At 40.1% G+C, this 26,049-nt stretch overlaps 1 protein-coding gene across 3 annotated transcripts in view; it reads left to right on the top strand.

Moving 5' to 3' along the window:
- Positions 1–9,206: 9,206 nt before the first annotated feature.
- RAD18 (RAD18 E3 ubiquitin protein ligase) overlaps positions 9,207–26,049 on the top strand; it is a 99,941-nt gene continuing 83,098 nt past the window's right edge. For all 3 annotated transcript variants that reach the window (XM_032841510.1, XM_032841512.1, XM_032841511.1), the window contains exons 1-2: positions 9,207–9,293; positions 15,669–15,750. In XM_032841510.1, coding sequence (XP_032697401.1) covers positions 9,243–9,293; positions 15,669–15,750 — 133 coding nt within the window. In that variant the 5' untranslated portion in view covers positions 9,207–9,242. The remainder of the gene's footprint in view (positions 9,294–15,668; positions 15,751–26,049) is intronic.

The following is a 26,049-nucleotide window of genomic DNA, read 5'->3' as shown; positions in this document are numbered from 1 at the left end:
GAAAAAAGAAAAAAGAAAAAAAAATAAGAAAGAATGTATTCAGGCTGGAGAACAAAGCCATGAGCTAGATTTTGGATATATTTTGATCTGTTAGAAGAAACTGTGTCCCAAAATTTTAAAGAAAGAAAAATCTATACGTATACGAAAAGTAAGGCTAAATACAATGAAATGATAGAATATATGACTATAACAATGAAAATTTTAAAAGACTTTTAAAAAGGTATTGATAAGATAAAATAGTTTAAAAACATTAAAATAGGAAAGAGGAAAGATTTAAAAAAATAGGATAAGGAAAAAATAAAATTAAAAAATTTAACTTTGAAAGACTAAAGAATCATAGGAAAAAAGCCATGAATTCTATGTGTTGCTTTCCTCTAGCTCTGGAGTTCTACAGTTCTCATTGATGGGTGAACTTGATCTTGGCTAGATGTTCTTGCTGATCTTCTGGGAGAGGGGCCTGTTGCAGTAATTCTCAAATGTCTTTGTCCGAGGCGGAATTGCACTGCCCTTGCCAGGGGCCAGGCTAAGTAATCTGCTTGGGTTTGCTGTCAGGTGCTTTTGATCCCTGAACACTTTCCATACAACTTTGGAGGACCGGAATGAAAATGGCAGCCTCCCAATCTCCAGCCCGGAGGAGCTGAGAGCTCGGGGCCCCAATTCTCAGTGTGCCCTCAGAGAAAAGCAGTCAATCACTCCCATCTCCCTGGCCTCCAGCTGTGTTCTGTGCTCATCCAGCCTGTGACCAAGTGTTTGTATCTCTGGCGCACAGCCACGTTTGGAGTCTCCATACCTAGCATATTCTTGCCATGCGCCGGTGCTCACCTCACCCAAACCCTGTGTCAGCAAATAAGAGCTGCCCAAAGGAGATCCCAGGGGCTGTCCTCATCCTCTAGACCCATAATAAATGATAAATGGAGCTTGTTTACCATGACTACGTTTTAGAGTGATTAGTTATACAGCAAGAGTTAACTGATACTCTAGAAAAATGTTCAGGTAAATATGGTAAAACTTTGCACTTATGCATGGACTACAGATCAACTTAATAATAAAGCTAATATTCAAATATTCATGGAGTGCATGCTCTATGCTCTTCCTAAGAACAAAGTACAAAATATTTTGCACACTTCACACTGAACCTTTAAAACCACCCACAAGGGTGAATTATGTTCCTATCCCTATTTTATATATGAGGACATGGATGTGTAGGAGGTTTCAGTCCAGGATTCCATCACTGCCCCAGTGCCACAGCCCAAACCCATCCCCTTAGCCACACTGCCTGCCAGACGAAATATAGGTACCACCTACATGTTTGGCCCTTTCAAGCCAGGCAGGATTATGGGGTCCCTTTAATCCTGGATATGGGGAGGCCTCATTGCCCTGACCACCATCTTAAGATTAAAGTCTATGCCAGCTTCTCCTGGAAACCCATGATAACTATTATTTATCAATGTCTTTTAAACTCTAATATTGAGGATAGTGATTATTAGGGATTCTTTGCATTAATGCCATATTTATTTTCTCTCTCCTTTTTTTTACTCCAATTCCCCAAAGAACATACAGATTTATAGGAAATGAGATACTCATTTTCCAGATGGGGAAGTGGAGGAACAGAGAGGAGCCAGACTTGCTCAAAGTCCCAGGGTCACATTAAGGGAGAGAAGACACCTCTGGCCTTCCTGGCCATGGGCCCATGTTCCCTGGGATCTCTCTACTCCCCCCAACACCCACCCCTAGCCCACCCTACTCCCACATTCTACACTGACTAGCTGATCTTGGTGAGCTTTTGGGCATGGGTGCAAGTGCAAAGACATGAGTGTGGCTACCAGCCACGGCTGGTAGCAGCTGGTTGACCTTGGCAAGTGATGAACCTCCCAGAGCCTCTTTTTCCTCAGGAATGTGGGGGCTAATGAGAGACTACTTCTCAGGGTGGTGTGAAGTCTGGAAAGTAAGAGCTATGTAACATGCCCAAGCCATCTCCCTCCCAGGCCGGGGGACCAGACAAGGCCCTGAGCATGACTCAGAACAGGGCCCAGCATGTAACTATGAGCTTCGCAGGTCTGGGTGTATTTGACCCAAGAAACATCACAGGGGATGGGGGGGGGTCCCTTGTACCTGGCCCCAGGGCAGATGTGGTGGGGATGGGTGATGATTGGGACTTCCAGTATGGCGTGGGCCCAGGTCATAATGAATCTGCTTCTCTTCACCTGACATCTATTGGAGGAGAAAGAGGAGGGACAATTGTTGCTGTTATTTATGAGCTGTAAGCACTGCCACTCAGTTTTGTTTCTGGACTTCCAGCTTTGCTCCCTTTCTTCATCCACATACCATCCATCAGACCTTCTAAGAGGTGTATTTGAATTCTTCCCAATATGGAGATTAACAGCCCAGGCATGGAGCAGACCTGCAGACCTTCTTTATAAGCAACTTACAGAGTCCTGTCATGTATGGAACAAGATTTTCCTTCTTCATGTTCCCACACCAGTGCTCCTAGGTCTTTGATGCCCTCATAAATAGCTCAGCTCTTTCTGTTTTACATCATGTTGTTGAGAAGTGTATTAAGTTAGGACTCAAAAACTCAACTCAGCTAGAGTAAATGAAAAGGAATAATTTTTGCCCCTCACCTGAGTGAAAGAAAATTAAGAAAATTAAAATCAAAATTAACAGCAGGACTGGATCCAGCTGTTCCAACAATGTCAACAACCTTCTGTCTCTCTACCTCTCAGCTCTTCTCTCCTCAGGCTGACTCTTTCCAAATGATAACAAGGATGGCCCAAAGCAATTCAGTGTACATCTTACATTCAGCTACACCATAGAAAAGGGGTGTATCCTCTTTCCCAATAGAGGAGTGAAAGTCCCAGAATTTTCTCTGATTGGTCTGGCTTGGGTCACAAGCTTCCCATGAACCAATCCCTGAATGGAGGGCAGACCTTACTGTCATTGACCAAGCCTTGTCATTTGGTCATTTTTGAACTAGTGGTTGGTGTCATGAGCCTTGCCTGACCACCTGGTTGAGAAGAGGGTAAGAGTGGTTCTCTGAAAGGAAGAGATGGAGTCTATTATCAGAAAAATGATGCTGGGCAACCACACCCCAGGAGCCGATTCATGGTCGCCAAGGCCCCGGGCGTTTTTTTGTTTTTTTTTTTAAGATTTTATTTATTTATTTAACAGAGAGAGAGAGATCACAAGTAGACAGAGAGGCAGGCAGAGAGAGAGGGGGAAGCAGGCTCCCTGTGAGCAGAGAGCCCCATGTGGAGCTCCATCCCAGGACCCTGAAATCATGATCTGAGCTGAAGGCAGAGGCTTAACCCATTGAGCCACCCAGGCATCACCCAGGGAGTGCTTTTGAGAAATGTGTTCAGAACATGATCTTGGCCCTTCTTGTCACCCTTTCACAGGTCCACAGACCCCTGTCAATGGCAGGAAAACACACTCTCTCTCTAGCAAAATGCTTCGTTTTTCTGCAGCACCCATTGCCAAAGAAGGGTACAGTGGATATGAATGAGGACTGCCTGGGTTTAAATCCTGGCCTCCCCTCCTCACCATCTGAGAAAACTCAGAAAAGTTCTTTACTAGCTCTGTCCGTGAGTTTCCTCAGCCCGAAAGTAGAGAGAGTGACAGTACTTGCCTTGTAGGCTTGCTGAGAGAAGTTAAGTTAGTACATGTAGAATGCATGGGATAGTGCTGAGCACAAAGAAAATCCTCAAGAGAAGCAGCTGCTCTAACCCTATGATTATTATCTTGCTCTTTGGACAGTCTTAATTCCAGTGTCCCAGTCTCAAGGCCCCAGTCGTCATTTTCCCCAGTAGACCTGAGGCCTTCATGTAAATCAGACAAACTGACTTCCTGCTTCCAACCTAGGGCTCCACAGGGGAACAGGGAAAGACTTAAATATGTTCACACTGAGCACCTACTATGTGTCACACACCATTCAAAACAATTTATATAGACTCATTCTTTTCCAACAGAAAAGCTATAAGGTATGAACTCTGCTTAGCCCCATGAGGTTCAGAAAGGTAAAGGAACTTGCCCAAGATCTTATAGTTGTTAAGTGTGGAAGAGGTCAAGAGACATCACACAAATGGCAACCCTCCCCCCACCCCTTGCCCCGGCATCCATATTAATATCTTTGTTTCCAGCATGCCCAGCCAAAGCCTCCATTCCAGTGACATCAAACATAGAGACACATATGTGAGCACAGACACCCTCCCCACCAAGACAGATGTTCCTGGTGATGCCTGGTCCCAGGCCCCAGATACACCAGTGTCAGCAGGAGGGAGCAGGTAGGGGTGAGTTTGACTCTTTATCCCCTGTAGGTCCAGCTCAGAGTCGTTTAGTAAGTTGGTGCTTACTAAAGGTGGATTCGATGCAAGGATGTTGAAGTGAATAAAGAATGAATGGGGAGATTACTCTATTTCTAACTCAAAGCTTGGGTACACCCAGCTCAGTACTCTACTGTCCCCATGTGGCCATTTGTAAAATGGCAGGTAGGATCAATGGTCTCCAATTTTTAGTGCGAAAAATTTCAACATGTAAAAGAATACAGGGAATAGTATAATTAATCCATTATGTCTATCCTTGGTTTAACAATTATCTGAATTTTTCTGAATTTGCTTTATCTTTTTAAACTGTCGCCGACATCATGACACTTTACTGTGAAATACATCAGCATGTATCTCTAAAAATGACATTTTTCTACATAATGACAATCCCATTGTCAACCTAATAAAATTAATAATAACTTATCAGTATAATGTAATACATAATTCAAATTCAAAATTCATTGATTGTTCACAAAAATTTCTTTGAAAGTTTAGTTTGTTCCAAGCGGGGTATAAACAAGGGTGTAATGGGGTTATGGCTATCAGCTCTTTTTTATTCTAGCACAGTGACCTCTGTTCATGACCTGTTGAATTACTCTGATTCATTTTCTTGTAGAATGCTCCATGGTCTGGATATGTCTGGGTGCTTTCTCAACTTCCTCAATTCCCTGGAGGACATGGTGGCCTCCATGTATGTGTTATAAACTGGAAGTTGGGTCCATATGTTTGATTAGATTTAGGCTCACCATTTTTGGGAGGAATGCACCCTAGATGATGTAGGCTTCATATTATATCACATCTGGACATGCTTTCATGTGGTACCCACTTCTACAGATGATACAATTGGCCAGTAGGTTCAGGTGGATTCACCCTCATTCCTCCACTGAAAAACTGAGTTTTCCCTCTAACAGCAAGAAAATTGTGGTCTGATCATTTGGAAACTGATAAATATCCAGTTAAGTTAGTTTTTGACACCTTCCTTATTTGAGGACCCAGTAAGATTCTCCAGGCTCATCTCGTACCTCTTCTGCCCCCCAGACCTCAAATCAGCCATGTCTCTAAGGAGCCCAGATTCCTTTCCACGGAAAGAGTATTTAGAGACCACAGTCCCTGTGCTAGCACACAGTGGAGCTGAGATTGGAACCCAGGCTGCCTGACTTCAGAACTAGTGCTCTTAACTTCCATGCCCTCTGGTTAATAATGTGTAATAGTGACAATGATAGCAATAATTGTGATTGTTATTCCTATTGCCAGAGCCACTGTCAGATGCCCTGCTAAGTGCTTCCCAACATCTAAAAAACATAATCATTATGGCAACCCTCAGAGGTAGGCATTCTTATTCCTACCTTACAGAAAGGGAAACTGAGACTCTGAAAGAGAAGTGGTTTATGCAAATTCATGTGGTAAGTGGAAGGGCATGGATGCAAACTGGGGTCTGTGTGACGCTCAGTCCTGTCCCTGAGACACTAAAGACTGTAATGGTTGGTGAGAATTCTGTCTTTGCTGGGGATGCCTGAGTGGGTCAGTTGGTTAAGCATCTGTCTTCAGCTCAGGTCATGATTCCAAGGTCCTGGAATGGAGTCCTGCACTGAGCTCCCTGCTCAGCAGAGAGCCCACTTGTCCTTCTCCCTCTGCCTGCCACTCCCCCTGCCTGCATTGGCTCATTCTCTCTCTGCCAAATAAATAAATAAAAAATGCTAAGGAGAAAAAAAAAAAGAATATGTAAGTCATATCATGTTACTTCCCTGCCTAAAACCCTCCCAGGGTTTCCCTCTGTGCCCACAGCAGCATACTAACAATGGCAGCTGGTACTTACACAGTGCTCGTTAGTTGCCAGGTGGTCCAGACACCTTCGTTATAAAAACTCATGGAATTCTCATGACACGACTATGAGGCAAATGCTATTATAATCATCTGTAAAATATAATCATATTTTACAGATGAGAAAACTGAGATGCAGGGATGTTCAATAACTTGCTTGAGTTAACATGGATTAAAAGTTAACTTTTTATCAAGGCCCAGAGCCTTTCACCCCAGGTCTCTGTACAGCTGCCTCTGTCTTACGAGCTGGGCCCTGGCACCAGTGTCACCCTCCCACAGAGGACTTCCCACATCAGGCATTTTATAGTGTTCCCTACTCTTTATTACACCAACCTTTTTTTGTTTGTGTATCATTTAAGCATTTTATTAAGTTCTCTATTCACTTTCTTACATTCTTGCTTGTTTCTGTCTGGGCCCCATCCTCCCCCCAGGGGGTCAGGTTTTTTGAGAGCAGGGACCAGGCCTGGTCCACAGCTTTCCACAAGAAGGGCTGCTTTAGCACCCCTTAGTGGCTCCATAGGGAAAGGGAAGAAGGGAGGAAAAGAAGAGGCAAGGGCTAGGTCCTAAGCTCCTTCAATGTCCTTCCTCCCAGGACCAGAGCAAGGATGGGTCCTCATGGGGAGAGAACGGAGAACAGAGAGGAGTGTGATGAAGTGAGACACTGCAAAGGAACTCAGGGCCCTGGGAGACCACAGGGTGCAGCCTGGCTGCGAGGATGTTTCCCTGATTAAGGTTGTCAGATTTGGCAAATAAAACGATAAGATTCTCAGTTAAATTTGCTTTTCAGACAAACAATGTAACTTTTTTTGTTTAAAGGTTTTATTTATTTATTTTGAAAAATAATCTCTACGCCCAATCTGGGGCTTGAACTCCTAACCCAGAAATCAAGAGTCACATGTGCTACTAACTGAGCCAGCCAGGCACTCGAGTGAACCTTTTTTTTTTTTTTTTTTTTTAAACATATAATGTATTATTTGCCCCAGGGGTACAGGTCTGTGAATCATCAGGCTTACACATTTCACAGTACTCATCATAGCACATACCCTCCCAAGGTCCATGACCCAGCCACCCTGTCTCTACCCTCCCACCCCTCAGCAACCCTGTTTGTTTCCTAAGATTAAGAGTCTCTTATGGTTTGTCTCCCTCCTCATCCCACCTTGTTTTACTTTTTCCTCCCCGACCCCCCACGACCCCACCCTTCCTTTCAAATTCCTTATATCAGAGAGATCATATGATAATTGTCTTTCTCTGATTGAGAGAGAGAGAGAGAGAGAGCACAGATGGGGGGAGGGTCAGAGGGAGAAGCAGACTCCTGGCTGACTCCATCCTGGGACTCCAGGATCACAACCTGAGCTGAAGGCAGTCGCCTTACCACCTGAGCCACCCTGGCATCTGAAAAAATTGTTTGCTGTTTATCTGAAATTGAAATTTACAAGGCCTCCTGTGTTTTCTCTGGTGGCCCTACCCCAGATCGTCACTTTGTGCTCAGTTGAAAGGGAGATTCTTCTGAGCATTAGCCTGCTTTTTTAATACGGGAACATTTTGTTTTCACTCCTGAATAAGGAAGTACAGTCTCTTTATTATCCAACAGAAGGAGAACGTCTGTGAAAACAGCAGCTTGTTCAGGCAGATTAGCTCCAAGGGGGTGGATAAATACCATGCGGAGGGCAAGACAAATGCCTTGCCCTGAAGTCAAAGCTGCTTTCAGAATGGCTTGTGCTGTTGCTTGGACTTTCCTTTCCTAGGCCAGAGGTGGGCTTGAGTGGGCACTGCAGAAGATGGCAGGAAGTGTATATCGTTCTGCCTGCGAGGAAAAGATTCCCGGGAATGTGGGCTGATTTGGGTGATTCACCTATTCAGGAACTCAGAGATGAGTTGGCAGGAACTCAGAGATGAGGTGGCAGGAACTCAGAGATGAGGTGGCAGGAACTCAGAGATGAATGGCACTGGGCGCTGCCCCGGAGGCTCTCCAGAGACGTTGAGATGGATCTGGAGCTCAGGACCAACAAGTGATGCCTGTCCCAAATCTGGTTGAACCAATAGGAAGAATGCATTTCTCTCTTTCTTTCTTTCCTTCTTTCTTTCCTCCCTTCTTTCTCTCTCTCTCTTTCTTTCTTTCTTTCTTTCTTTCTTTCTTTCCTTTCTTTCTTTCTTTCTTTCTTCTTTTCTCTCTCTTCTTTTTCTCTCACCTTCTCAGCCTTCCGTCATCTTCAACCTACAAGTACTATAAAGGAAAGAAAGTTCACTACCAGGTCTGGGACCTGGTCTTAGTCTCTCCAAGCTTGTGTCCCCCACCCCATTACCCACTTCCGGAACTAGGGAACCCCAGGAGTTCAACTGCATGCTCTTTTCTGATTGGTTGATACAAACCCTTTGCAACCCCTCACCCTCCACGGTCTCTGCCACTCCCTACCATCCTGTTGGAGCCCCACAAAGTAAAGCATCCTGGGAGTCTCAGACCTCTGACCTGTGGCCTTATCTGCTCAATTACTCCTCCTTAAAGTGTCCGCGGATGATCATTTATGGTTTGGGGTTAAAAGACCCAGATTGAAGGCTGGACTTTGCCACTGACAAGCTGTATGATCTTGAATGAGTCCCTCTCTGAAATTCAGTTGCTGCATCTATAAAAATTGGAATAATTCTCATGATTTTTTTTTTTTAAATGAAACTATTCTGTAGTGGTTAATATGGACTACTCAGAGAAGGGACAGATCGCTATAGCAATCACGGAGGGCAACGTGAGGAGGAGGCATGAACCTAGATGTTGAAAGGTTTGGCAAGGTCTGGATTTGGTTTGACTCCTGCCTGTCTTTTCTTAACGGTCAACAGGCATTTATTTAACAAGGGTTTGCTACAAAACCTAGTGCGGGCTTTTTAAACCACTTACATGCCTTGAGACGCGAAGTGGCAACGTGGCGCGTGCGCAGTGGGAGAGTCTTTGCCCGGCTCCGCCCTTGTACTATAACTCCCAGCAGGCTCCGCACACGCCTCAGGCGCGTCGCTGACTGTTGACGTAACGCCGTAGCGCGGGGAATTTCGAGTAGCGGTGGAGCGCCGGAGGCTAGTGGGTGCGGGACCCCCTCATCCTACTTAGGGCAGACCATGGACTCCTTAGTCGAGCCTCGGTGGCCTCCAAGTCTGGCAGTCATGAAGGTGAGTGCTCTGGGGAGGTCGGGAGCACTCGGTTGTCTGCAGGAGGCCAGTCCCGCTGTGAGAAGGAGAAAGGCGGAGACGCGAGCTGCGAGCTGGGCCAGGGTAGCCGGTTCTGCTCTGCCACTTACCGACGTGGTAGATGGGCCTCATTTTCCTCCTGCTGAGAAGTGGCGGGGTCAGGCCTCGGTCCCTTGTGGTAAACTTAGGTTGGCCGTCTTATGGAACCGGGTATTAAGCGGTTCAGCCACAACGGTGAAAAAGACCTCGAGAAAAATAGTCACTCTAAACGGTGAAAACCTCAGTAACAACTAACCCTTTCCGAGGGCCTGCTACTTGTCAAGCATATGTAAACTCTCGCAGTACATTGGTTGAGAATTTTCCCATTTCTTTTACTTTCTTTCATTTCTTCTGATTACCTAGTGCTGGTTGGCCCTGACTTCTCCCTGACGTGTCCTAACTCGTAGCAGTCGTGCATCTCTTAAACAAGGAGATCAGGGCTCAGGCTTAGCACTAGAACCTTTCATTGCATTTATATTTCATTCTATTATTTCATTGTATTTCATTATGTTACCTAACTTAAATAACATGGTGGTTTTTGGCAGTTCCATTTACAGTAGCAGTGAACCCTGTGTGCTTGATCAAGAAGAGCAAACACATTTTGCTGTACTAGCTAAGAATCATTTACTTGGTTTTTCTTCTTGCTCTGTAATTATGTATTTTTCTGACTGTGTGCAAGATCACTTTCTAGTTCTATTCCTTAGTTTGGTAAATATGAGGATTGTGGTATCAATCATAAGACTGACTTTTGAGGATTAAGGGAAGGGACTTGGGGAAGGTTAAAGTATAAGGCCTTTCTTCTTGCCATCACCAGTGTCATCTACAGTGCCTGGGTACTTGAAATAGCCCCATGGTGAAAAGCTGACAATGGGGAAGGATCTAGGAAGGATGTGGTTTGGAGTTGTGGTGGCCTTGGCATCAAGGTACTTAAGAGAACATAGATTTGAGTTCCAGTGGTCTTGGGTTAAATCTGGTCTCTGGCTCTTATTTAACTGTGCGATCTTGGGTTTGTTACTTAACCTCTCTGAGCCTACTGTAAAGTGGAGACAAAAATAAACAGTTTATAAGGTTGGTTAAATGAGCTGATGTGTGTGGATAGGTATTCTATCTGGCTTATTCACGGTGCTTAACACAATGTCTGGGACATAGTGCATGTTTCAAGATTATTTGCTATTTGGTTGAAGGTTCTAAGTATCTGGAAGGTAGTAAGCATTCAGTTAATATGTCTTTATTATTATAATCAATAGCACTTTAACGTGTGTTGTTTCTTCCCCCCCTTTTTATTTGTTATTGTGAAGATTGAATTGTATAAAGGAAGTAAAAGCTTTGTAGCTTGTAAAGCTTCTTGCTTTGTAGATTTAAGCATAATTTACCACAACTTTCAGAGTTCTTTAGAGGCAGGTTCGATGTCTTCTACGGATTTGATGTCTCACCACAGCACTGAAAAAAGGGTTCAGCACCTGAGAGTGTTCAGTGATGGAGTTGATTGAAGCCATATTAGAATCATGGTGAAAACCAGTCCCCTCCAGTATTTTCTTTTCTATTTTTCTAATAGCTCTTTATTTTATTTTGTTTGTACCTGTTAGTACTGTTTATTTTGCCCATTTCCCCCCACCCCCCAGCCTCCTCAGCAACCACCATTTCTCTGTATTTAAGAGTCTGTTTTTTGTTTGTTCATTTATTTTTTAGATACCGCCTGGAAGTGACAGTTCCATACGGTTGTATGGTATTTGTCTTTCTGTCAAACTTACTTCACTTGGCATACATAATACCCCCCAGTTCCATCCATGTTGTCACAAATGGCAAGATCTTATTCTTTTTTAGGGTTGAGTAATATTACATTGTATATATATCTTGGCTGTTATGAATAATGGTGCAATAAACCTAGGGGTACATATGTCTTTTCAAATTAGTGTTTTCATTTTCTTTGGGAAATACCTTGTAGTGGAATTACTGGGTCATATAATATTTGTTTTTAATTTTTTAAAGAAACTCCATAGTGTTTTCCATAGTGGTTGCACCAATTTACATTCCTACTGACAGTGCAGGAGGGCTCCCTTTTCTCCATATCCTCACCAACACCTGTTATTTCTTTTTTTTGGGGACTATCCATTCTGACTGGTGTGAGGTGATATCTCATGGTGGTTTTGATTTGCATTTCCCTGATGATTAGTGATTTTGAGCATCTTTTCATGTGTCTATTGGCCATTTGTATGTCTTTTTTTTTTTGAAAAATGTCTATTCAGGTACTCTGCCCATTTTTTAATGAGATTATTTGGGGGGTTTTTTGGTGTTGAGTTGTGTAAGTGCTTTCTGTATTTTAGATATTGACACCTCATTGGATATATCATTTGCATTGAATGCATCTCTCCCATTCACTGGGTTGCCTTTTTGTTTTGTTGGTGGTTTCTTTTGCTGTGTAAAGCCTTTTATTTTGGTGTAGTCCCAATAGTTAATGTTTGCTTTTGTTTCACTTGTCTGAGGAGATGTAGCTATAAATATGTTGTTCAGGTGATGTCCAAGAGATTACTGCCTATTTTTCCTTTTAGTAGTTTTGTGGCTTTAGGACTCATATTTAAGTCTCTGATCCGTTTTGAATTTATTTTGTGTATGGTATAAGAAAGTGGTCTAGTTTCATTCTTTTGCATGTAGCTGTCCAGTTTTCCCAATACCATTTGTTGAAAAGACTCTCTGTTCCCCTTCCTGTATTCTTGCCTACTTTGTTGTAAATTGACTGTATAACTGTGGGTCTATTTGTGGGCTTTCTATCCTGTTCCATTGATCTATGTATTTTAATCCCTTTGTCATGTATTTGTCAATTTCTCATCTAGTTTTTCTTGAACTTTTTCTAGGGACAAGGAATTAGCTGCTCCCAGAAATAGCTGTGTTTGAAATTCTTTCTTATACTGCATAGAAACTTGGTTCCAGATCCGTGGTTGTTAACATAAGAACCATGGAAAGACTTTTGTATCCAGAATTATTTATAAGATTTTTGTTTGTGTGTGTTTTCTGAACAGAGAGTTCTAGTTTTTATTCATATGTTTAAGGGGATCTGTGACCCAAAAAACTCAAGAACCTTTCCTCTAGTTATTAAGTCTTTTCACTCATTCCCTACTTCGTTTTCCACTTTCCCCTCTTCTAAGTTGAAGTCCTAGAGGCTCCACTTGACTGCTCTCTGTTTAGTGGAGTGCATGTTATGGTCTTGAAATGGCATGACTAGAAGTTTGTATAAGAATGTTATAGCTCTGGGGCCACCTGGGTGGCTCAGTCAGTTAAGCCTTTATCTTTGGCTCAGGTCATGGTCCGGGGGTCCTGGGATCAAGTCCCACACTGGGTTCCCTGCTCAGCGGAGAGTCTGCTTCTCCCTCTCTCTCTGCCCACCCTCTCCTCATGTTCTCTCTCTCTCTCTCTCAAATAAATAAATAAATCTTAAAAAAAAAAAAAAAAGAACGTTGTAGCTCTGGGTCACCTGGGTGACTCAGATGGTTAAGCATCTGCCTTCGGCTCAGGTCATGATCCCATGGGCCTGGGATCAAGCCCTATATCAGGCTCCCTGCTCAGTGCAGATCCTGCTTTTCCCTATCCTTATGCCATTCCCTCCGCTTGTGCTCTCTGGCTCTGTCTCACTCTCTGTCAAGTAAATAAATAAAATCTTAAAAAAAAAAAAAAAGACATCATATTTGGCTGCACTGAAAAAAAAAAAAAGAATGTTACAGCTCATCTGATGCACTGTCACCTTCCACAAATCTTGCTCAGTATGTGTCAGCACCTCTCCTCCAGAGAGAATGGTTATATAGAAAAAAAGCACAATAGAGATGCCAGGACTCTGACTTCCCGCCCCACCTCTGCTCTTAATTGATACTCCACACAGTCCTCTAGCTTTTTGTATCAGTGGTGGCTTACCATCTAAAATAATGGAAGATTTTGGCATTTTCATGTTTATTTCCCTGGTTTCATAGTAGCAGGAATTTTTGGTTTTGACAGATAATAAATGGATATGTGTATCTATATCTAACTAACTATAATATATATATCTATATATATGTATATATATATAACTATAATATATATCTAACTAACTATGTGTATATATATCTAACTAACATGTGGTACTGTGTATATAGTAGAAAAAATTAAAATTCAAAGTAAGATAAAGGAGAAAATGAAAGTTCCCCATCACCCTGTCATCTGGAGGCAACCATATTTTAATGTTTTCTCTGTTTAATGTGCGTGTATGATGTGTATATGCATTTAAAATTTGGGATCACTTTGGAATTGACTTCTTGGGTTTAATTCATCCACTTATAGCATGATAGTCTTCATCTGTAAAACTGGGATATTGATGCTATAGACTTCATAAGATTGTTAGGCAGATTAAACTGTATAGTTCTATTGTAATGCATTGTTGTAGATTTGTTCTCTGATTTTTTTAAAGTTTCCATTAAAACAACACTTTCCCATGGCATTAGTTATTCTTTGAAAGTGTGTGTGTGTGTGTGTTTTTTTTTTTTTAAGATTTTATTTATTTGTTTGACAGAGAGAGAGAGAGCACCCAAGCAGGGGGAATGGCAGGCAGAGGGGGAGAGAGAAGCAGACTCCCTGCTAGCAGGGAGCCCCATAAGGGACTTGATCCGAGGACCTGGGGAACCTGAGCTGAAGGCAGTTGCTTAACCAACTGAGCCACCCACTCCAAAGTGTGTATGTGTGTTTTTTTAATGGCTACATAATATTTCATCATATAGACTGTTGGTGACATTAGTCTTTTTTTGTTTGTATTTTTAAAATTTAGGTAATACACTCATGGTTAAAAAAATACGAAACAAAAAGTAAAAGTCTCCCTCACAATCTGACCCTTATCCAGTTTTCTGACTCCTGTTACTATTATTTATTACTCTACTGTGTATCTTTTCAGAATTTCTTTATATATATACAAGGTAAAAATATAATATGTTTTTATTCCATCCTCTTTTTTTAACAAATGGTAGCATACCTTACCTCTTTTTTAAAATATTTCATTTTAAAGATTTTATTCATTTATTAGACAGAGAGCGCATGCACATGTTTGGGGTAGAGGGACAGAGGGAGAGGGAGAAGCAGGCTGCCTGCTGTGCAGAGAGCCCAACGAGGGGCTTGATTCCAGGACCCTGGGAGCATGACCTGAGCCAAAGGCAGACACTTAACGGACTGAGCCACCCCGCCGTCCCTACCTGACTTCACTTTTGCACTCGTTTTGGCACTCTTTCCATGTTGGTACAGGAGTGAGTTCCTCCTCCTCCTTTTTTTTTTTTCCTCTTAAAAACTGCTCAGTATTCTTATTGGATAGAATAATATCTTATTTTAAATGATTTAGAAGATTTTGCATTGTGAGAATAGATCCTGTCTTTCCTATTTGGATTGCATTCCAGGCTGACACACATATGTCTGACTTTCCAGATTGACCATGTCTTTACTACCTTCTGCCGCTGCTGGCTGCAGCTCTTTCCAGGGCCTCCTCAGTTGGCTCTACCCTGTAGTAACTAACATGTGGTACTGTGCAGAGAGCACTGGACTGACTGCCCGCAGGGAGACAGGAAGTTTTAGTCCTGGCTTGACTCATACCCCATGTTTGTGTGTGCTTCTTCATTTGTGAAGTAAAGGTTTTAACTAGATACTTTCTCATGTTTGGCTTTAGTATTCTTTGATTTTGTTCTTAACCTGTGTGGTGAATGGTTATTGGTACCTTTCCCCCAACAGTGAGTGTGGGCCAGGGAATGGGGTCTGAAGAAGAAGCTTGGAGTAAGGGCTGGAAACACATGAGAAATGGAACAGGAGGGCAGTGGCCATTTTGTAAAGGGTTGACAGTATGGAGCAGGAATCTGTACAGTGTCAACTTTATCTGTTGAAAGCTTTTTTGGTAACTTGACATTTGAATGTTTAAGTTATATGGGGAAGATTTTTCTTGATTTGTCAAGATTTCTTGCAGTTTTTGTGGACTTAATTTTGAGTTTGTGTTTGACAAAAGAATATTCTTTTTTTTTTTTTTTAAAGATTTTATTTATTTATTTGACAGAGATCACAAGTAGGCAGAGAGACCGGCAGGGAGAGAAGGGAGGGGGAAGCAGAGAGCCCGACGTGGGGCTTGATCCCAGAACACTGGGATCACGACCTGAGCTGTAGGCAGAGGCTTTAACCCACTGAGCCACCCAGGAGCCCTAATAAAAGAATATTCTTAAAAATTTTTTTTTTTTTTTTTTTTTAGAGTGTGGAGAAAGAGTTCTGTGGCAGGCATTCCAGTTTTGGTATTTTTCTGATAGATATATATGTATCTTTGCATTTTAGACAATAGATGATTTGCTGCGGTGTGGAATTTGCTTTGAATATTTCAACATTGCAATGATGATTCCTCAGTGTTCACATAACTGTAAGTATGCTTTGTCATTCTGAGTTAGTAAAAATGTGATTTTTACATAAGGTAGTGTTAATTTAACACCCCAGATGAGTACATGTATTTATTTCTCACCTTTAGCTCTTCTATCTCAAAGTTTTCAGATGATATTTTCTGTTGCCTTACTCTTGGGTATATATTTTTTTAAAGCAGAAAATTACTGTATTTCAATATGCAGCTTCTGTACAACCAGAAAGTAAAACATCATTGTAAAATGTTGGTTAGAAAACATGGTATTTCATTTGCATTGTATGGCAAATGGTTGACATCCTCAGTCATAAATGATCTCTTAGAAACCAGGAACAAAGACACTAATATTCCAAGGGATATGAAAAAAAAAAACAACACTGCGGAAGAAAGTGAAATAACAAATGAGTAGAAAGGTTTAAGGATATATGAAGATGTTTGAACTGAGCAATAAAAAAAGAAAAGCAATCTTTGTAATGTCATATTGTCAAAGATTAAAACACTGACATTTAATGTTTGTACTGTTTTAGAGAAAGTTTCATAGACAAATAATAAGGGACAAGATTGATGACAATCTATACAATTTTGGGGAAACCTCTGCTTTTGACTCAAAATATAAATTTTGGATATCCTTAATTCCAATGAAGTGGAACTACTGGGACTACCTCAACAAATTAGGTGGAGAAATTAAAAATAATTTTTATATAAGAATGTTCACTGCATAGAAAATTTGTAGCTAATGTATGGGCCCATAAGAATACTTGCATATCTGTTTGTTTATCCGTACACCCCAAACAGATATGCACAAAACTCCATTGACAGATAATGTTGGGGAGTAGAATTAGGAAGGGAAAAAAGAGTTTAAGACGTGAAAATACTATTCACAAATTCCTGTGTCCTTGGAAATCTGGAAAAAGATAATTTTTTATGAATCAATTTCAAATTTACCCTGTGATAAGTGGAAATTATAAATCTCTGCACTTGAGACTTATAGCAACACTGAAATGAAGCCTTGCAATGACACCGTCCTGAGCTTGTGTGTAATATAACATGTCCATCATTCAAGCTCCCAAGATTTAGTCCAGTGTCAACAATGAAAGCAGTCAGCATGTCTGGTTACATTTCTCTCTAGTGACACCCTTCAGGTAACTTTCAAACATGAGCTTTCCCAGTACGGTTTTTTGATCTGTGAGGAACATCCACTCCAGCATATGAAAGAGGAGTATCTGTACATTATGAAGATTGTCTTTTGGTTTTGAAGATGGTGGTAGGAGGATAGCATCAATTTCCCTTTTAGTCATCACACTCATTTCACCAAGGGGTGTTTCTGGGACCAGAGATGGAAGTGAAGAACCAGAGATGGAAGATGGAGTAATATTGCCAGCAGAGGTCTGGTGGCTCTATTTCTTGCTATTACAAGCAAAGATGGCAAAAGTGTGTTTTCCTGGATCTATCATCTCCTGTGGTTCCCAGTTAAGACTTATGAATTAAGGAAGTCCATAGGACAGGGAGTGTTCCTGATGTCAGCTGTCCTCAGGCCATGTGCAGATCTCTTCCTTTCTTGTTCTTCTCAGATCACATCTTCTCCCATATTCTTTTCTTGGGTTCCCTCTTGGATGTTTTTATGCCTCTTGTAACATTATGGCAATAAAGATCTTGGTCACTATATGTGGTTATTTATTTGCCTAGTACTTTTAGATGTTAAATTTCAGAATTTTTGTGTTGCAACAGGTTAACACTTAGGTAGTTCAATCATATAGACCTTAACATGAATATATAATTCAAAGTTTAATTAAACATTTGAAGTTTAAAAATCCCAGTGGTAAATCTACCAGTAAAGAGTATTACAGGCAATTTATCACTTACCTTGCTGTGTGAAGCTGGAAAGACTCTTAAATTGAACTTTGCTTGTACTTAGCTTTCCAAGTCTATCATGTTTTTTTTTTTTTTCTTTTTAAATTGTGTAGCTTAAGGTATTTAACATGTAGTGGTGAGCCTGTCATTGTCATTGTTTACGAGCTATTTTCATCTGTCTTAAAAGATTAAACAAAAAAAAAATCAAGGTAGGCTTAAAAAATTATTTTGGTGTATGGTAGTAGCTTTGGTAAGAAGTTTCTATAGCAAAGACCTAAGAGGGTGGTGGTGGTAGCAACATGGGCATTAGGGGTGTACTTAGGCTTGACTCTTGAGTCCCCAGCTTACAGCTGGTTGAATTTGCAAATGTTAACATTTCTTAAAATGTAAAAATTTGATGAGTAATTTCTACTTTAGAAGATGATTGTGAAAATTAAATGTGCAGAACCCAGTGTCTGGCATGATGCAGGCCCTTAAATAATTGTTAGTTCCTTTCTAGGTTAGATTCACATTAGTAAAGATAAGTTTAGGGGATTGTTTTGAAATGTTTATTAAAATAATTTTTATTTAGATGTAATTTACATATAATAAAACACATCCATTTAAAATGCACAGAAAAGTATACAAGCATCAGTGAATTTTGACAAAGGTATATACCATGTAACCCGTATAGTTAAGATATAGTACATTTCAATCCCATGATAGAATACTGCTCTTCTTAGTCAATATAGCCTCAGGCAATAATGTGTGTATCTGTTTCTGGACTCTTTTCTGTTCTCTTGTTCTCTGTGTTTATCCCTGTGCATTGCAATACCTTGCTGTCTTAATTATTGTAGCTTTGTACTGCATCTTGATGTTAGACATTTTAAGACCTCCCATTTTGTTTTTCTTTATCAAAATTATTTGGACCTTTTAGGATCTTTGCATTTTATATGTATTTTCATATAAATTTTAGAATCATATTGTCAGTTTCTACAAAAAAACCTGCTGGTATGTACATTGGGATTGTCTGAATTTAGAGATCAATCTGGGTAGAAATGATTTCTTAACAATGTTGAGTCTTCAATATATGAACTTGGCATATTCCTCCATTTTGTAGTTTTAATTTCTCTCCACAGGATGGTTTAGCTTTCATTGCACAGGCTATGAACATAGAAATACAATTTTTTAATTGATTTTTTATCTTGTGATCTTGGGTAAATTCACTTTTTAATTCCAGAATCTTTTTTTGTTGATTCCTTCAGAATTTTTACATATACAATCATGTTATCTGTGAATAAAAATACCTTTATTTCTTACTTCACAATCTCCATGCCTCATATTTTTTTCTTGTTTTACAGAGGCTAGGACTTCTAGTACAATTTTAAGTAGAAGTGATGTGAGCGGACATCCTTTTCTTAGTCCTAATTTATGGGGAAATCATTTAGTCTTTTAAATATTGTGTTAGAGTGTTATATTCATGATACATTTTCATAAATTTATCAAGTTGAAGCAGTTCCTTTCTTAATTAGCTGAGATGTTTGTTTTTTTTTTAAATCATAAATGTGTGTTGAATTTTGTCAAGTATGTTTTCTGCATCTATGGAGATGCAGATTTCTTCCTTCATAATGTTACAGAATTGCTTTTTGTTTGCTAAAACAACCTTTTATTCCTTTCATTAAATTTACCTGTTTAATCTTAGTGGTTGAGTTTATTGGCACAGGATAGCCACATGTGGCTAGTGGCTTGTGTGTTAAAATGTACAGATACATTTCCATTATTGCAGAAAGTTAAAGTAATTATTGATAAGGCTGGATTTACATATACTCCCATTTTGTGTTTTATTTGTCCATCTATTCTTTGCTCTCTTTCTGCCTTTTTAAGAAATAGTTGAACATTTTTTAAGTTAATTTTCCACAGTTGCCTTACTAGCTTTCCTTCTCTGTTTCATTATTTTAGTGATAGTTTAAAATATGCCTCTTTAGGGACACCTGGGTGGCTCAGTGGGTTGAGCCTCTGCCTTCAGCTCAGGTCATGATCCCAGGGTCCTGGGATCCAGCCCCATGTGGGCAGGGAGCCTGCTTCTCCCCCTCTCTCTCTGCCTGCCTCTCTGCCTCTCTCCCTTGTGATCTCTGTCTGTTAAATAAAATAAATTAAAAAAAAATGCCTCTTTAACTTAATACAACTTCCTTTCAAACAGTATCATGCTACCTGAGAACTGTGTTACAGATGTGTACTTCTGCCCTCTTCCTGTCATCTTACTGTAATTCATTTTATGTGTACATGTATTATAGACACTAAAATACATTGTTTCTATATTTGCTTTAGACACCCATTATCTTTTAAACAAATTAAAAATGTTTTTTTGGTTTAACCCACATATTTATCATTTCTCATATTCTTCTTTGTACATATCAAAGTTAACTTCTGGTATCATTTTTATACTCTCTGCTACTTTTCTTGTAGTATAATAGGCTGCTAAAGAATTCTCAGCTTTTGTTTGTCTGAAAAAGTTACTTCATTGCCCTTTGAAAGATATTTTTTTTTTTGAAAGATGTTTTCAATGGGTATAAATTCAGGGTTAATGTTTTTTCCCTTTCAGAATGTCATTCTGACTTTATTGGTTTCAGATGAAACCAGGTGCGATCTTTTTATTTATAGCTTTCTGTGTATAATGTACCTTTTTTCCCTGGCTGCTTTTCTTTTCTTTCATTTTTTTTTTTAAAGATTTTATTTATTTATTTGACAGAGAGAGATCACAAGTAGGCAGAGAGGCAGGCAGAGAGAGAGGGGGAAGCAGGCTCCCTGCCGAGCAGAGAGCCCGATGCGGGACTCGATCCCAGGACCCCAAGATCATGACCTGAGCCAAAGGCAGAGGCTTAACCCACTGAGCCACCCATGCGCCCCATGGCTGCTTTTCATATTTTCTTTTTTATCACTGGTTTTCAGAAATTTGTAATATGCTTTAGTTTGGTTTACTTTGTATTTGTTTTGTTTGGGGTTCCTGAGCTTTGGGTTCATATTTAGAAAGATTTTAGCCATTGTTTCTTTTTTTTTAAAAAATTAATTAATTAATTAATTTTTTAAAATAAACATATAATGTATTTTTATCCCCAGGGGTACAGGTCTGTGAATCGCCATGTTTACACACTTCACAGCACTCACCATAGCACATACCCTCCCCAATGTCCATAACCACACCCCCCTTTCCTGACTCCCCCCTCCCCCCAACAACCCTCAGTTTGTTTTGTGAGATTAAGAGTCACTTATGGTTTGTCTCCCAATCCCATCTTGTTTCATTTATTCTTCTCCTACCCCCTTAACCCCCACCATGTTGCATCTCCACTTCCTCATATCAGGGAGATCATATGACAGTTGTCTTTCTCCGATTGACTTATTTCACTAAGCATGATACTCTCTAGTTCCATCCATGTCATTGCAAATGGCAAGATTTCATTTCTTTTGATGGCTGCATAGTATTCCAGTGTGTGTGTGTGTGTGTGTGTGTGTGTGTGTGTGTGTGTGTGTTTTCTTTATCCATTAATCTGTTGATAGACATCTAGGTTCTTTCCATAGTTTGGCTATTGCGGACGTTGCTGCTATAAACATTCGGGTGCACATGCCCCTTCAGATCACTACATTTGTATGTTTAGGGTAAATACCCAGTAGTGTGATTGCTGGGTCGTAGGGTAGCTCTATTTTCAACTTTTTGAGGAACCTCCATGCTGTTTTTCAGAGTGGCTGCACCAGCTTGCGTTCCCACCAACAGTGTAGGAGGGTTCCCCTTTCTCTGCATCTTCACCAACATCTCTCATTTCCTGACTTGTTAATTTTATTTGCAGAAGCTTTTTAATTTGATGAAGTCCCACTATTTCCACTTTTTTTTTTTTTTTTGCCAGGGCCTTTGTTATCATATCTAGGAAATCATTCCCAAGGATGATGTTATGAGGCTTTTTCCCTTTGTTTTCTTCTAAGAGCTTTATAGTTTCAAATCTTCATTCTTTTGCCTGGTGGAAATATAGTTTTTCCACCAGCATTTGTTGAAGAGACTGCCCTTTACCCACTGTGTACCCTTGGTGCCCTTGTCAAAGATCATTTGACTGTGTATGTGTGGGACAGCCTCTTTCTCTCTGGTACTCTGCCCTAGAAATTCTAGCTACCTGGATTGCCCTGCATTCTGATCTTTGCTGCTTCACCTAGCAAGACTGATGGGCTGCTTGGCTCTTCTCCATATACTGTGGTCATGAAAATGCCTCCAGACAAAGGTTGGGCTGTGATAGAACTTTCTCATTTCTGCCTTTGTCCGAAGTCTGAAAATAGTTGTGTTTCATATATCCCTCCAGTGTTTTAGTTGTGTATGGAAGGATCGTAATTCTGGACCCTGTTACTTTCTCATGGACAGAGATGGGTGTCCCTTCTGTAGATGAAAGACTACTTTTTATGAATTCTGTGAACTCTATTTAGCTGAAAAAATTAGGCTGTACTTCCATTCTTTTTTTTTTTCATTATTTCTTTGTCACTTACAGTTGTGACTGATGTCATTTTTTATTTAAGAGGAAGTCAGTGGAGGGTACTTTCAGTAATTATTTTATGAGCACTTATTTTTCATATTGTACCTCTCATGATTTGATAGGCCTTTGCTACTAAACACATTTGTTACAGTTCCTGCAAGACCAGAGGTTGCTCTGTGGTCTGTGGTATAGTTTTAATGACACAAAAGCCCACAGAACTTAATAGGAACTAGGTAGGGCAATCATGTTCTGCTGTTGTTCTGGATCGACTAGAATTGGTGACCCAAATACTGTGTTTTTCTTCTTTTATATTCTTATGAGGCAGCACTGTGAGCAAGATGGGAGAAGAGTGATAGCTGCATATACGGATGGGACATACAGTTATGCAGAACTGCATGTATGGGAATGCTGGACTGCTGCTTGTCAGGAGGGATGGTTCTTTCTTAGCAGCTAGCTGGTCATTTAACCCTAGAACTGGAGGCAGACACCAGCTTTCTCAGCTTTCCAGGACCTATTCCTTTCAAACCGGGAACTAGATTTTCTTATTTTAACTCGACACTGGAGAACAATATTTGAAGTGGTTCATTTTCTCATACAAGCTTTAAGATCACACACACAAAATAATTGGTTTAACTTTTAGAAATTTGCTTTTTACTGTTAGGATGTTAGGCTCTTTTGATATTTGAAAGCTAGCAGCTGGCTGTATCCTGTTTGAGATTAGAAATGCTTCCTTCCCCAAGGCTTGGGTGTTTCTGTGAAGCTACCCCCCCGACTTTTTATTTTTTTTAAGATTTATTTATTAGAGAGAGAGAGGATGTGAGCTGGGGAGGGGCAGAGGGAGAGGGAAAGAATCTCATCTGACTCCCTGTGAGCTTGGAGCCTGACGTGGGGCTTGATCCCATGATTCTGCAGTCATGACCTGAGCCAAAATCAAGAGTCTGATGCTTAACCAACTGAGCCACCCAGGCGCCCCTGAAGTTACCCATTACATCACTGTTTTATTCTACTCTCCTCCACCCTGTCCATAGAGTTAGAGCTCATAGTTGGATTTTGGGAGGAAAAATAGACTTCACAGGTGATTTAAATAAAGCCACTGAGGAATACGTAGTCCAGAGCTCTTCAACAGCTCTAACTTTGATTGGAATATCATAGTTGTTCACTAGAGAATGCATCATGCTGGTCTGCAGTTCACCAGTACATATTTGGTAGTAAACTAGTAGACTGAAAGTAACCCAAGAGCTTGATCTACTTTGGGCCTGTGTCTGGTTCTCTTTATGTGAAACAAAACACATACAAGATTATGCAGAAGAGAAAGCAGTAGTCTCATTATGCATACTCTGGTACATGTGATCCTGTTAGTGAAATAATATTTATTTGTATTATATAGGTATATATAATAAATGTGTTTTATAAACAAATTGTATATGTTTTAAATAATTAATAGGTTAAGAGCATGAGCTCTGGTACTGGCCTTTGCCACCTATTTCCTTTGTGATCTTGGTTGAATTGGGTGAACGCTGAACTGCATTTTACTTATTGTAAAATAGGACTGATAGTAGTTAGTACCAGCCTCAGGGTTGTTGTAAGGATCAAAAGAGTTAATACATAAAACATGCTTAAAACAGAGCACATAGTAAGTGTACAGTGTTACATTAAACCACATGTAATTGCCAGTATTTGTTCTTTTTTTTGATTTACTGAAAAATGACAACTTTATATAGTTAAATGTAGTAGCAAAAAAAATGCTAATTAAAAAAAATTGTTGTTCAATCAGAATCACATATTATGGATGCAATTTACTGGCCCAAATGCATTGAATCCATATGACTGGGGATAGGGCCTGGGAAACTAAATTAAAACCAACAATAATCTCTCCCGGGTGATTCAGATAAGTAGCCGGGTTTGGGAATTCTTGATTTACAGCATTGCTTAGGAGATTTTTTTATACTGTGAAGGGAATAACACTGATAGTCAAGAGAATGAATCTGGGGAGAAATTTTGCCTCAGAATGAATCATACTTCATGTTTCAGTTATATCTGATTTAGGTGATATTTTGGGCTTTATAGACTTTAGAGTCAGTGCTGGAATGAATTAAAGACTTTTGGGACTGGTGGTATGGAATGAATGCATTTTGCACAGGAGAAGGCATGGATTTTCAGGGGGCAAGGAGCAGAATGCTGTGGACTGAACTGTGTCCCTCCCAGAATTCATAAGCCCTAATCCCTAGTGTATTTGGGAGTATTTGGGAGTTATTTAGGTTTAGTTGTGACCATGAAGGTGGGGCCCTGATGAGGAAGTTAGTGCCCTTGAAAGAAGAGACATATATAGCTTGTTCTCTCCCACCTGCCAAGAGAGGACACTGTGAGTAGGCAGCCATCTGCAAGCCAAGAAGAGAGTCCTCACCACAAACCGATCATAGTGGCATCTTGATATCGAACTTCTAGCCTCCAGAACTGTAAGAAAATAAATTTATTTTCTTTAAGGCAGCAGCATATGGTATTTTGTTGTGGCAGCCAGAGCAGATTACATCTAATTCCTCCCTCCAGTACTTTGTATCATTGATGTAATTCATTCCGCTTATATATAAGCGCACATAAGAATGAAAATATGTATGTATGTTTATATATATATGTAAATATAATAAATATATGAAGAAACTGAAGACACTGTTACCTGTTAGATCAATTAAGAATAAGAAAAATAAAAGTTTTTATTCTACCTATATTTATTTCTTCTCCAGTGCTTTTCCTTTGTTTATATAGATCTAGATTTCTGACTTGTTTTCCTTCTCTCTGAAGAACTTTTTTTTTTTTTTAAAGATTTTATTTATTTGTTTGACAGGCAGAGATCACAAGTAGGCAGAGAGGTGGACAGAGAGAGAGAGAGAGGAAGGGAAGCAGGCTCCCTGCTGAGCAGAGAGCCCGATGTGGGGCTCGATCCCAGGACCCTGGGATCATGAGCCGAGCCAAGGGCAGAGGCTTTAACCCATTGAGCCACCCAGGTGCCCCTCTGAAGGACTTTTTAAAAGATTTCTTGTGATGCAGGTCTACTGGGAGCAAAGTCCTCCATTTTCACTTGTCTGAACAGGTCTGTTTCTCTTTTACCTTTAAAGGATTATTTCACAGGACATAAAATTCTAGGTTGGTGGTGGGTATTTTCTTTCAATACTCCATTATCTTCTTGCTTGCATGGTTTCTGAGAAGTTGGATTTAATTCTTTTCTTTGGTTATCTATAGCTAAAGTGTCCCCCCCACCCCCCACCCCAGCTTCCTTTCAAGATTATTTTCTTTATCTTTGATTTTTTGCAGCTCAAATATGATATACCAGGTTGTAGGGTTTGGTGAGTTTTTTTGGCATTTTTCCTGCTTTATGTTCTCTTGGCTTCCTGGATCTCTGGTTTGCTTTCTGACTGTTTGGGGGGAATTCTCAGTCATTGTTTCTTCAAATATTTGTTTTTTTCCCCATCTTTCTTCTCCTTTTGGTATTGCTATTACATGTATATCACACCTTGTATAATGTCCTGCTACAAAATGTTCTTAAATATTGTTCTGTTTTTTTCCAGTCTTTTTCTTTTCACTTTTGTAGTTTCTATTGAGATATTCTCAAGTGCAGTGATTTTTCCCTAAGCTGTGGTCAGTCTACTGATACCATCAAAGGTATTCATCATTCTTTTTGCAGTGATTTTAATCTCTAGCATTTCTTTTTGATTCTTTCTTAGAATTCCCATCTCTCTGCTTACATTACCCATCTGTTCTTCCATGTCGTCAACTTTGTCCAGTTGTTTTAAATTCCTGGTTTTTTCATTCCAGCTTTTGTGCCATATTTGGCTATGATTCTGATGAGTGCAGTTTCTTCAAGCTATGTCTTGCTTTTTAGTATGCCTTGTAGTTTTTTCCTGATAACCAGTCATGATGTACTAGGGAAATGGAACTGTAATAAATAGACCTTTATAAAGTAACGTGG

This window comes from Lontra canadensis, unplaced genomic scaffold (assembly GCF_010015895.1).
Source record: "Lontra canadensis isolate GAN:19392208 unplaced genomic scaffold, GSC_riverotter_1.0 scaffold124, whole genome shotgun sequence".
In the NCBI taxonomy this organism is placed as follows: Eukaryota; Metazoa; Chordata; class Mammalia; order Carnivora; family Mustelidae; genus Lontra; species Lontra canadensis.
The sequence above is the reverse complement of the archived record's forward strand: the minus strand, read 5'-3'. Positions and strand labels throughout refer to the sequence as shown.